We start from the raw sequence: 12,291 nt of genomic DNA, 5'->3' as shown, positions 1-12,291 counted from the left end.
TAATAGAATTTCACTCGCACCAACGTAATTAAGAGTTAACTAGTGGGATTGCGGCCATTCAATTAAAATCTCGCACTCAGTGGGAAGGAAACTGTGCCGCTTTGTTGTCCTTAGAAGCAGGTTGCATAACCATCTAGCAATAGTTAATAACTACATATGAAATCAACACACTTGTTGCTGAGTCTAATACATACAAGCACCACGCGAACCAGGAAGAAAAGCAGATGAGTCATGAATATTGTGTTGATATTTTTGTGCGCGCTCTGTGGATGCCGCCGCCTCATAATATGCCCTATTGTCTTCCTCAATAATTATTATCACCTTTCTCCTTCAAAGGCGTGGAACTCGGGCATGAATCGAAATCGACACACGTGAATCGGAAGCAAGTGTGGACGCGTGTGGCTTTTTCTTTTTTCCATCGATAGTATATAAATCGAGATTTTCTGCATTAGAGCATAATTTCACCACTTTTGTGATTTCTACTAAGGCCATCTAAAAATAGGTACCAAAAAGAGATATATACATGCACCTATCAATATTTTAAAAAAGCTTGGAGAAAGCCATAAGGTCCAGAAAACCCCCTCTTATTAACAATCAAGGCTGTGTCATTTCATTTTAACGGAGGTTGAGCAATACTCTTCACCTGGCCTTGTTGGTAACTTCCTGAAGGAGCAGTATTAGGTAAAAACATTTCTCTATCTGTACACTGCGCTGTTTCGGCATCGCCACAGTAATAACTTCAAATCGAAATTTAGTATGATTTATTGTGTGATTCAGCTATCAAATCCAATTTTTTTTAATAAAAAATATGATTTTTAAATCTTGAAACAGCTATCGAAGGAAACTATCAGTTTGCCTCTGATTTTGACCAACAAATTTATTTTTCTTTGATCACGTCTGTCGTGAAAAATCTTGCGCGCACCTTATTTCAATTAGACCAAAAGCAGATTGTGCAATTGCACCCAAAAAATGTCTAAAAAGATCCTGTGTAGTTCACGTATTTTCCTTGTATTTGCTGTATTTTGCGTATCATTCTCCAATTATCATTTTGCAATTGAATTTCATAGACCTATACATATGGCCTTTGATATGTGTTTCATTGTGCAAACTGCCACTTTTTATTATTTTTATAGGCGCTATCTGCACAACACTCACTTTTTCAGGAAGTTGGCCACCGCATTTGAGCTTATAACCCATTTGAACTTATGGCCCAGCTTGATTGGTCGAATGACTTCCAGGGTCTTTCACACTCTAGTTTACTGCCAGCGAAGTTCGGGCCTTTCTTTTTCAGTGTTGTCAAGGAAAGTTCCGTGTTATCGTTTAGTCCACCATACTTTTTGTTCTTTGACGTCAGTTATCGTTGCAAGGAACTAATTTTTTTAGAAAGGGAAATTCGGAAGCCAATATTAATTAGGCTCTGAGCAAAATCCAAGCAGAAATAAAATCCTATACGAGAAATTCTGTCGCTTAATTTGGTTTCAAGTCTGAATTGAACAAATAAGAAAGGATCCGTTGCTCTGACTCACATGATGATTGATCAATATATATGATAATATAAAAAGCAGTAGAAATCCAAAATGACACTCGAATGAACATATTATTATTTAATGTTCAGCGCATTAAGAAGAGGCGTTTTGATCTCTTGCACTTATATAGAGGGAGAATTGTGGAGAGAGATGCATAGGAGCGACTGCAATTTGATTTATTTTTCGTAATCAAACGCCGGCCGACTTAAATCGGACCCTGTTAATTCAATTTGATGCTCAGAGTAAGTATAGATAAACATACAAGTTTTGATGAGCATTAATTTAATTTCTCTTCTTTTGTGCTCTTTTATTTTGTATGTTATTCCTTTGCGTCTGACTGAGTAACATATGTTACTTCCGCTGCAAAAGCTCACTTCTTAATAATTATCGATAAATGATTACTTTCGTAATCCAATAACGTCAGTTATTTTGTGTTGTGTACAGTTATAGCTTTGAAAATTATTTCATGACCTAAAAAATTGCTCTCCTGCCTATAACTTTTACTCAATTAAAGCTAAATGATTAATTTCCTATTTCTATTAGTAAATCCTAATCCAGATTTATTTCTGAGATCGATCTGAAAAGGGGACTTCTCGTTTGGTATTTGTTATTCTTGTAACTTTCTGCTTTAAAAATCGACAACACATAAATTAATGTCGAAATAATCACGCAAGACTGTGTTCCGTCATATCACACAAATAAGTTTAATAGTAATTTTTAAAATGTAGAAAATTTAATGAAAGTTAATTGAAAAGCCGTTTAATGAGAAGAGTCGTTTTTAATGTGATTGTAACCGCGTATAAAATCGAGTAAATAGCTATTTTGTGTTCGTCCTAGTTAGCTTAGTTGGTTTAGAAGTGCAGAACCGATTGAAAAAACCGAAATCCCTCTACTTCAATTTTTATAATTCTGGTTCCACGTCAACCAGCTCATTCTAGGCCGGATAATTCTTTTCATATTAATCATAGTATGCTTACTCGTCACCACCACTTCTTTGGTCGTTACACTGCATATATGAGTCATCGATGTGTCAATTCCTGCTTTGCTTATTAGAGATCGGCAGCAACAATATAGAAATAATTAGGCAGAACTTTAATTGTATGTGTCCCAGCTAAAAAACCAGGATATGACAAAGGAGTGGAAAATCAACCCCATTTTTTTCCGGGGAACCTATTCCACAAAAATATTTAAGACGAAAAAATAAATAAGAAAACCCACCAAATTTAATATAAAGAAATTAACTTGTTACCAAATTCCTAGAGAAACATGGATTTTATTTTATCTTCCTCAGTGCTGTATAATGATCCCCTACTGACATCACATTTTAAGACATTGTATATGCACAAATATACAATTTTGAAAAAAAACGCCAATTGCTGGAAGACTGAAGAGGACACTTATTTTTCCGATTGATGTTAATTTGGCTTAACAAAATAAAAGACTGTCTGAATCTGAGACTGAATAAATACTTTCCAGCTAACACGGTTTTTAAATGGCAGGCATTTCATTTCCAGCATTTTTTAATGTGACAGTTTTTTAGTCATAACCGCAAACTAAAATTATGAAATACATCTGTTTTCTACTTCCTTTGTTTGCTCACAGTTCAGTGTTCGCTCTTGACAGTAGTGACTGGAAAAGCCCAAAATGTTTGGGCGTTTCTCCGCCCTGCTCTTTCTTTTGCTCCTGGCTGAAGGTGAGTCTTGAATTAAGAGACTATATTTATATGATATATACAATGTCATCAAACTAACAGATTCCAATTTCACGAATGGTTCCGTGTTTGAAGTTAAAAAATTTGGGAAATTGAAGGCTTGCGTTTCGGACAAAACTGTCGCTTTTGTCAAAAAACCTGAAAATAAACAAGGTCAGTTCATTATGGCATAATACCACGAATCGTTCTAGGAGATTTTTAATTTTATGACAGTTAAATGTCCTAGATAGATACAAATTTATATATTTTTTCTTTATTAATGACCAAACTGAAAACATTATTGTCACAAAAGACTTTACCAAAGTGGATGTAGTGGATTTGGATGGAAACCCCGTACTTCCACCTGATGCCAAATACGATTGCAATCTAGTGATCGAAAATGGCTGTCAGTCTTGGGAGTGGAAAAGTGGATGGAAAAGCAGTCTCAATACAGAAAACTCTCTTGACCCTTATCCAATGGTTACTGACTTCCGTTGGCATGGTATTAAAATGACATCTTTCAAAACTGGACTTTGATTAAAACGAATTACAGATTTACCAACTTACTTCCCCAGCAAAAAATTTGAATCAAAAATAACAATAAGGCATCAATACTTCAAATTACATTTTTCAATTCTGGCGCATGACTCAGCACAGTTTCTTTTAACGAATGACTCAACTTTTGAGAAAGGATACAGAGCTGTTATCGACGGTTGGGGTAACACACATCAGTCAGAGTTGCAATACTGCACGGCTATTTACAATGCTAACCTTGAAAGATGGCCGATATGTGAAGTAAAGTTAAAAATTGTTCAGGTTTGATGTTTTAAATGACTATATAGTGACATCTGTAAAAATGAAATAAATTTTGCAAATAGAACCAAATCATTCTGGACGGAGGGAAAAATTGGGTTCATGCGGAAGTAAAGTCAGAACAACAGTCTCCTGGCGAAATTGAGTATCGAGCTATGACAAATACCTTAACAATCAACTTCCCTGATTATAGGTATTTGTTTGTAGAAATTAAATTAAATTATCACATTTTCAGATATTCCAAAGGAGCCCTCTGATTTTTTCATTGATTAATTTGACAAATTTCTTGCAGAAAAAATAATTATCGGACGGAAAATTATTTGTCCTTCAGGACAAATGAAGAAGGGCTCTTTAAACTTCACAAATGTGCGTCTGTTATTCTCAAATTTTAAGATTTGTGTATATAATTTAGAAATTACAAGATGAAAAACAATTTAAAGTATACGATATATCTCTTTACCCTTTTTTAGACAATGTGCTTCTGCCTTTTGAATCATCAAAATTAATGGAATTGGCCTTGAAATCTGATTTGCCGAATGCGTTTTGTATTGATTTCGTGTTCCTGACAACAATGGAAATATCAGAAGGCAATCAAGCGTTTGAAATTGAGATCAAAAATGCACGAAGAAACGTGATCTTCAATGAAAACATCATAACTACCAGGAAAAATGAATGGACAACAGCAAGGATATTTAGAAACGATATAAAATTGAGAAAAGACTGGACGATTACGTTGACTGCTCACACTCGGGAACTTGTGATTGGCGGGATCAAATTCTGCAAAGAAGGTCAGATTAAAATTGTTCATGAGATTAAGTTATTGACATTATTTCCGAGCAGGGTTCATGGTTTATAAGCCGAAAATTGAGAATCCAAACCACTGCCAATCTTTGGTGAAAGAAGCAGACACGACGGCGGAACAGGTCACTGATCATTTCACCAAAAGTAAGCGGTTGAAATAAATTAAAGCGTTAATTCATATGAGTGTTTCTACCCGCAGTCTGGTCTGAACCTATTGATTGCAAGAAGTTATTTGGAGGAGACTGTGTTGGTTTCCAACTGTGCCACCAGGAAGAATATTGCGCTTGTTATGCTGGATATCAAGGAAATAACTGTGAAGATCGTATGTATACTGAATTGTTGATTCCGCTCTTTTCTCATATTTAAAAATTAAAGAGTGCCACGGAACTATGTTTGGACTAAACTGCTCACAGTTTTCCCAAAGAAAATGTTTTAAAGAAAACCTCTTTCCAACAAACGGAACGTGTCGCGAAGGGTGCGCCGCTGGATATTCTCTTCCTGATTGCATCGATGGTATTTTGAATATAACAAACATTCAATAATAAATTAACATTCTTTTTAGGATGCACGGGTAATAAGTATGGTATAAATTGCTACAATACATCCTCGAAGAAATGCTTGAATAATGATATAAACCGTGTCGATGGAAGCTGTTTACAGGGTTGTGCAGATGGTTACTACCCCCCGTGTGAAAAAGGTATGTTTTTTAAATTTCACTCCATATATACTTTAGCTTAACCTGATTTACAACCAACACGGAAAGAGAGTAATCCATTCCACGAAATTATGCAACCTTGGATCCTAGAATACTTCCTGGAAGTAAAATAACGAATGAAATTTATTCTCTACATAGCCATAGCCTGACTAGACCAGTTAATTAACGCATGAAACCATATATTGAGGGAAATGTTCGGGAAACTTGTGGTTTACAGATTTTATGATTTATTGAAATTTTTTATTCTGAGGAATTAACAGGGAAGTATTTCGAATTCATTTGATAGGGAATGATAATTTTCTCATATATACGCTGAACACACCTATGAATTTATTTTATTTTCATACTCAGCATGTGAACGCAACAGTTACGGAAAAAATTGTGGGAATACTTCATACAAAAATTGCAAAGATGATCTATTCAACCATGTAGACGGAAGTTGTTTGAAGGGGTGTAAAGAGGGATATTCCTTTCCGGATTGCATTAATGGTATGTACCACCGGTTGATTGACGATTTTAAAAGAAAATAGATAAATATTGCTACCTATTTAAGAATGCGAGGGTAACAGCTATGGAGTAAATTGTTCCAAGACTTCCACCAAGCACTGCTTTGGAGCCAAGCTCAACCGTGCCACCGGAAATTGTTTGAATGGATGTGAAGATGGATATTCTTTCCCAGCATGCGAGAAAGGTTAGTAGCAATGCTTTCATAATTGGAAAATACACACCAAGGCGACTTTTAATATTTTAACGAATGTCTGGAAAATTATCTGGTAAACCTTTATAGGCCTTGACCAGCGCGACTATCTTTTTTGATTTGCCGACGTTTCAGCAACGTGTTTGCTTATTTAACTTTTTTGTATTATTTGAAATAAAGATTACAAAATATAACAAAAAAAAATGATCTGACAGAATGCAACGGAGCGGCGTATGGCAAAAACTGCTTGAAAATATCTGAGAGGAAATGCTTAGGCGGGAAGTATTCTTCGAAAGACGGACGCTGCCGAGAAGGTTGCGCCTATGGATATCGAGAGCCTGATTGCATTAAAGGTATAAATCGGTCTCGAAAGCTTCAAAAGAAAACATGTCCTGCAGAATGTTATTCATTCGTGTTATTTTATGACCAGAATGCAATGAAGGATGGTACGGAAAAAACTGCGCTGAAAAATCAAATCGATCTTGTTTACATGGAAATTACTCTCGAACAAACGGATTGTGTCTTGAAGGTTGCCAAAATAGATACATTTACCCTGACTGTGAGAAAGGTAAAAAATGTTTTATAATTATTGGTTGACCTGGTTATAACAAAGTTCATTTCATAGAAATTCAAACAGCGACTCCACAATTGAAAATGAAAAATTCTGATAAGATAACTTTGGACATTGCCTCAAGTTTAAAGGACACGTCGGGCATTACTGACATCATAATTCAATATAAAAAAGTAGAAAAAGATTCAATAAAAATAGCCATACAGTGAGCGAAAATAATCCCTTTACAGACCTACGAAGTTCAATGGACTAATATTAGCGAAAGGCGCATTTCCAGCGCGCACGAAAAGTATTCACTCTCCAATTTGAAGCCAAACACAAATTATGAGATAAGATTTGCTCTGTTTGAAAATGATGCGGTTAAATATCCAGAAAATTTTCTTCCCGGAAAACAACTGAAGTTTTGGACAAAGTGCAGACCTATTGGAAAGAATTAATAATGTTTGCCTTTTTGTTTTATCTTACGGATTCTTTATGGAAACCGCAGGTTTAAGAGTGGAGAGCGTCAACAGCAAGATTTTTTCAATCGGCTTGGCCAGAAACGTCGCTCCAAAAGACGAGCTATGCAAACCCGTATCGTTGACAGTGCTTTACAATAACACCGAAACAATTATAGACCAGCGCCTAGATAAGTTAGACTTCAACATCTCTGTTTACGATTGCAATTGTGGCGAACACAAAATAACTCTCACCATAACTGACTCACTGCCTGACACGTATCTTTTCACTTGCATGAACTGTCAAGTACCACGTAAGCTTAAATTTATTTTTAATAACAGTCAGGAAAGCTTTGATTTTTAGCAGAAAGAGAAGACCACACTCTGCTCATCTCATTGTCAGTTGCATTCATTTTTTTAATTCTGGCCGTGCTTCCTGCCCTTGGAGTTTGGTTTTGTAGTAAAAAATGGAAGAAAACTATGCTTACCAGTCCACCGTCTGTGAAATATTTAAAAAGCTCGGAGAGAGCCACGATCCAGAAATCCCCACTGATTGAAAATCAAGATGCCGACGAAAGGCTGAGTCATTGCAATACAACGGAAGTTGAGCAATACTTGCAATCTGCCCTTGTTGGAAACTTCCTGAAGGAGCAGTTCGAGGTAAAAACAATTCATTGTTATAATGAATTAACATCCTAAAACGATTAATTTAGAAATTTCCGCGTGGCCAAACTCAATCATGGAATTATGGCACCAAACCGGAAAATAAGAGCAAGAATCGCTACAAAAATTTGGCCGCCTACGACTCATCACGAGTGAAACTGCAACTTCTGCCTGGAGACGCGAACTCGGACTACATCAACGCCAACTATGTCGATGTAATCTCCCACGAGAGTATTAATTATTAAAATTAATTTAAAAATTTTTCCAGGGATACAAACAGCCAAAGGCTTACATCGCCAGCCAAGGGCCAAAAGCAGACACCCTAAACGACTTCTGGCGAATGGTTTGGCAGGAGAAAATTTCGTTAATTGTCATGGTGACGAACATCCTGGAAGGTGGAAAGGTGCGATGTCCGTTGAGGTCAAAGAGAGTGGATTTTAATTTTATATTCCCCTAGAAAAAATGTGAGGTTTACTGGTCTGACGTCAAACAGGAAGTGAGATACGGCTTCGTGACTGTTCGCACAATAAAGGAGGAACTTGGTTCCGATTTCTTGATAAGAACCATGTCTGTTACGCGCGATCAAATCGAACGAATCGTAATTTTCGAGGAATTTTTTAAGAGCAAATAAGAAAACGTTCATCAACAGGTCCGGCAGTTGCACTACACAGGATGGCCTGACCATGGAGTGCCGAACGGTACGCAGTCGATGGTGAATTTCATCGATGAAATAAATCAATACAACAATAAGCAACCGATTTTGGTCCACTGCAGGTCTCATCGGTCATTCTTAAATGAATAAAGATTTGATTTTTTTTAAAGTTTAGTGCTGGAGTGGGGAGGACTGGCACGGTAATTTTGATTGATGCTTGTTTGAGGATGAATCAATCACACGGAAAAATTGATGCCTTCGCTATTTTAACTCGAATGCGCGTACAACGAGCTAATTTAGTCGACAATTTGGTAAAATATATTAAAAAGAAAAAGCTTATCTTGTAAATAAATAACATAGGCACAACTCGAATTTGCATTCTTGGTTCTATTGGAGAAAATTGCAAATCCAAAGTTTGAAATCAGCTGCGTGAAATTTTCTGAGGAATATATCAATTTGATGGTAAAGTTTTGAATTATGATGAATTCAATATTTAATTAATATTCTTGTAGAGAGACCATAAAAGAAGGCTCAGGGAGGAATTTGCTAAAATCTCGGTAATCTGCGAGAGAGATTTTCAGAGGGCGGAAACACCGGTTAAAAATGAAACGAACAAGTGCAGACACCCCAAATTTATTTCCTGTAATTACAATAATTGCTGATTTTTACATATTTGAATGTTATTTCATTTTACTTCAGCATCAAACCACATCGTGCGTCTCTTCCCATACGAAAATGTGGTGACAATGAGTTTCGTCAACGGCGTCACCGTCGACGGATACAAAAAACCGAAACAATTTATCGCCACCCAAGTTCCAATGAAAAATACGGTGGAGGACTTTTGGAGGATGGTCGACCAGTTTAACGTCAAAGAAGTCGTCGTCCTCAACGAGCCACACGTCTCAGAAGTAATAGATATAATACTAATTTAAAATTTCTGTTAATTTATATTCATATTTTAGCCTCAATTTCTTCCAACAAACCAACGCTCACTCATCTTTGGCGGAATTGAAGTTATTTTGGAGAATTTCGAAGAATATCAATCTGTGAAAACGTTAAACATCACACTCATTAATGTAATTAATTTCTAGATATTTTTGCTTCGTTTTAATTGAATTTAACCTTTTAGAAAGCAAAGTACAAAAATGTCAGCGTGAAATGTGCCTCATTCGGCTGGATTCCAGGGGAAGTGGCTCCGCCAAGCTTGAAATCACTCTTCGATCTCTGGGGAACTTTGAAAATCTCAAATGAAAAAGATGTCATCAGCGTTGTCTGCCAGTACGTGACTTTTTATAAAAAAAATTAACTTTAAAATATAATTATCCCTTTGATAGTGATGGAGTGACGGCCTGCGGCCTTTTCCTCGGCGTTGGCTTCGTAATCGAAAAAATAAAACTGGAGCATGTGGTTGATCCTGGGCTGGCAGTGCGAACGATGAGGAAATCGAGGCCAGCGTTTATATCATCCCAAGTAACTTAATTTAGCCGTTGAAAATTTAATTTATCTGTTTCTTCATCTTACAGGTGCAGTACGAACTGTTGCTTGAAGCTGCCAAACACTATCTATATTCATTTGATACCTATGGAAACTTTAAATAATAATTTATCTACACCATTTATTATTTTTTTGCTCTTTATATCCCTGTCCGAGGACCGGAGGACCGGGAAGGGCGCTTACTGCACTAGCACGAATGCTGAATTCCGAGTGCCAATAACAACGCGAACGGATAAAATGGGCGCACCAGGCCGCACAGGGACCCAGCCCACTCAAGGGCCACTTGCCTCCGCACCGAGGACTGCATTGAAACGCTAGACATCCCGTGAAGCCAAATGACGCATGCTGGAAAGGTGCAAAGCAGCCCGTTGAGCAATTTGAGCATTTCGAGTCACTAAACTAACCACTTTTTGCCATCTCTGACATTGGGTAGCCAGTATTAGATCTCCGAACTGCTCAAATACCTCTCATTGCTTTGACATTCCTGAGAGTGCCTTAACAATGCGAGCCAACGGGCTGGTTAATTTATGCTTAAAGCATTAATTATCTTATTTTAACACTTTATTCATTATCGTGTGTGCACTTTTATGTACTTTACTTGAATTATGCTTATATTAAAACATGTAATTTCAATACCCGTGGGCGTTTTATTTCATTGATTATTCTAGATGACAAAGTCGGAACAAAATAACTTCCCTATAACGGTGATTGTGTGCGCTGAGCAGCCGCTGTGAGTCAGTATTTACTGGAAGAGCTTTATTTAAAATTTATCTGAATTCAAATAGTATATAGCCCTGATCGAGAAGGAAAATGACTTTAGCTTCAACAAAACAAAAAATCAAACTGGAAGCAGTTACGTCAATGGAAAAACCAGCAGTTCTCTTTCGCACTTCAGTATTTTTGGGGACCAAAACTGGGGTGTAAATTAAATGTCAGATTTCAGCCGGGTCAAAAAATTAAGTGTAGGAAGTAGGATTTTCAGAGTTAGGTGAGATATGAGGAACAAGGGGCCTGTTGAATTTGACACTGCCATCAGTCAGGCCAGTAAGAACCGCAGGTATGCTGTCTGATGGTTCCCGGAAAAAAGGCTAATGGTTACGCGAATTCAGCAAATGATGGCTTATATGTTGAATAATTAGACTACAGACAATAAGTTGATATAATTTTTAAAATGAGTGCTGGTCAAAATTTAATTTAGCTCTCTAAAAATTGCCAGATTTATGATCCAGACTCGACTGGTGTTTCCTGTTTGAATCATATCACTCTCGCAACGTCATAGCCACACGACAAAAGTTTGGTTCCTTGTTTTTTGCCTGTTTGAATTTGCAGTGCAGGATTCTCACGCGGCTGAGGTACACCCAAGATGTTAGCCCGGTTCGCCGTCTCCCTATTTCTTTTGCTGCTAGCAAGGGGTGGGTCGTGACTTCAAATAGTTAACCTATTTTCTTCAATTTGCAAATTTACCGCAGAACTCAAGAGCACTGATGGATACGTGCTCTCTATTCGGGATGGAGTAAAACATGGTAATGTGACTGCATGTGTCTCGGATGAAACACCAATCGCGTTCGTCAGAAATTACCAGAGCAGTAAGTGCAAATTTTAAGTCATTTAATTACACACAATGTACACACGAATGCGTAAAAGTTTGCCATTTGTATACTTTTTGTCTTTATTGAAGGGAGTATTCCCTAAAAAAAGACGTAAAGGACTGTACTTTACAGGCAGAATCCCAATATATGCCTTCGTTTCTCACTTGTATCCTTGCCTTTTACGCTTACTCTATAAATAACTCGAGTATTAAAAATACTAACACACCAGAAACCAAATATTTCCTGTCCAATGCAAGTCGCGGTAAAATTGCGAATCGCTCAACAAACGCCCAAATTTTCATTGTCGAACTGATTCTTGACCTTTTCTTGCAACAAGGATATAAAATTCGCGCTTGGTTGCTGAAAGTTGCGCCATTTTGCCGCTACCAGGACGTGTTCCAGTTTTTGTATTTATCGTTATTGTAGTACTATGATAGGTAGCCGCTTTTCTTATTGCTATCTTAAAGCAAATAATGCTACTGATATAGCCTCTAAAAAGAAACAAAGTGCCCGGACATACCTGAATGCATCGTGACTTTAGGAATTTCGTAGAATTTGAAATAAATGGTAACAATTGGGAAATGATGCAAGCATATCAAGTTTATCGATCGCGCGCCGGCCTAAACTGCTCGAACACGTGCGA

The 12,291-nt window shown here is 37.1% G+C and overlaps 2 protein-coding genes across 3 annotated transcripts; both read left to right on the top strand.

The window, feature by feature from the left end:
• Positions 1 to 3,132: 3,132 nt before the first annotated feature.
• On the top strand, positions 3,133 to 7,303 carry LOC135942125 (uncharacterized). Its single transcript, XM_065488072.1, has 17 exons — positions 3,133 to 3,219; positions 3,280 to 3,390; positions 3,530 to 3,718; positions 3,770 to 4,032; positions 4,095 to 4,222; positions 4,322 to 4,395; positions 4,500 to 4,817; positions 4,870 to 4,974; positions 5,030 to 5,152; positions 5,206 to 5,343; positions 5,393 to 5,527; positions 5,897 to 6,034; positions 6,099 to 6,236; positions 6,458 to 6,595; positions 6,673 to 6,810; positions 6,868 to 6,986; positions 7,044 to 7,303. The coding sequence occupies exons 1-17, from the start codon at positions 3,171 to 3,173 to the stop codon at positions 7,248 to 7,250; spliced, it is 2,511 nt and encodes an 836-aa protein (XP_065344144.1). The 5' UTR covers positions 3,133 to 3,170; the 3' UTR covers positions 7,251 to 7,303.
• LOC135942126 (receptor-type tyrosine-protein phosphatase epsilon-like) lies at positions 7,270 to 10,684 on the top strand. Of its 2 annotated transcripts, none has more exons than XM_065488075.1 (14): positions 7,270 to 7,564; positions 7,618 to 7,910; positions 7,964 to 8,128; positions 8,182 to 8,316; positions 8,371 to 8,511; positions 8,563 to 8,687; positions 8,741 to 8,876; positions 8,926 to 9,027; positions 9,078 to 9,207; positions 9,265 to 9,473; positions 9,528 to 9,641; positions 9,695 to 9,843; positions 9,900 to 10,035; positions 10,089 to 10,684. In XM_065488075.1, exons 1-14 carry the CDS (start codon positions 7,288 to 7,290, stop codon positions 10,161 to 10,163), a joined length of 2,187 nt encoding a protein of 728 aa, XP_065344147.1. In that variant the 5' UTR covers positions 7,270 to 7,287; the 3' UTR covers positions 10,164 to 10,684. The 2 variants fall into 2 exon arrangements, with proteins under 2 accessions (XP_065344147.1, XP_065344145.1); XM_065488073.1 differs by having other exon boundaries at positions 7,615 to 7,910.
• The last annotated feature ends 1,607 nt before the right edge of the window (positions 10,685 to 12,291 follow it).

This window comes from Cloeon dipterum, chromosome 4, assembly GCF_949628265.1.
Source record: "Cloeon dipterum chromosome 4, ieCloDipt1.1, whole genome shotgun sequence".
Lineage (NCBI taxonomy): Eukaryota > Metazoa > Arthropoda > Insecta > Ephemeroptera > Baetidae > Cloeon > Cloeon dipterum.
This window is presented reverse-complemented; position numbering and strand designations above follow the sequence as displayed.

Bases quoted from the DNA above. Each gene is read 5' to 3' on its own strand.
- LOC135942125 (XM_065488072.1), top strand. From the start codon at position 3,171: ATGTTTGGGCGTTTCTCCGCCCTGCTCTTTCTTTTGCTCCTGGCTGAA. The intron at 3,220-3,279 runs GTGAGTCTTGAA...TCAAACTAACAG, and splicing joins TCTTTTGCTCCTGGCTGAAG to ATTCCAATTTCACGAATGGT. The intron at 4,033-4,094 runs GTTTGATGTTTT...TTTTGCAAATAG, and splicing joins TAAAGTTAAAAATTGTTCAG to AACCAAATCATTCTGGACGG.
- LOC135942126 (XM_065488073.1), top strand. From the start codon at position 7,288: ATGGAAACCGCAGGTTTAAGAGTGGAGAGCGTCAACAGCAAGATTTTT. The intron at 8,512-8,562 runs GTAATTTTCGAG...GTTCATCAACAG, and splicing joins GCGATCAAATCGAACGAATC to GTCCGGCAGTTGCACTACAC. The intron at 9,844-9,899 runs GTACGTGACTTT...TCCCTTTGATAG, and splicing joins GTCATCAGCGTTGTCTGCCA to TGATGGAGTGACGGCCTGCG.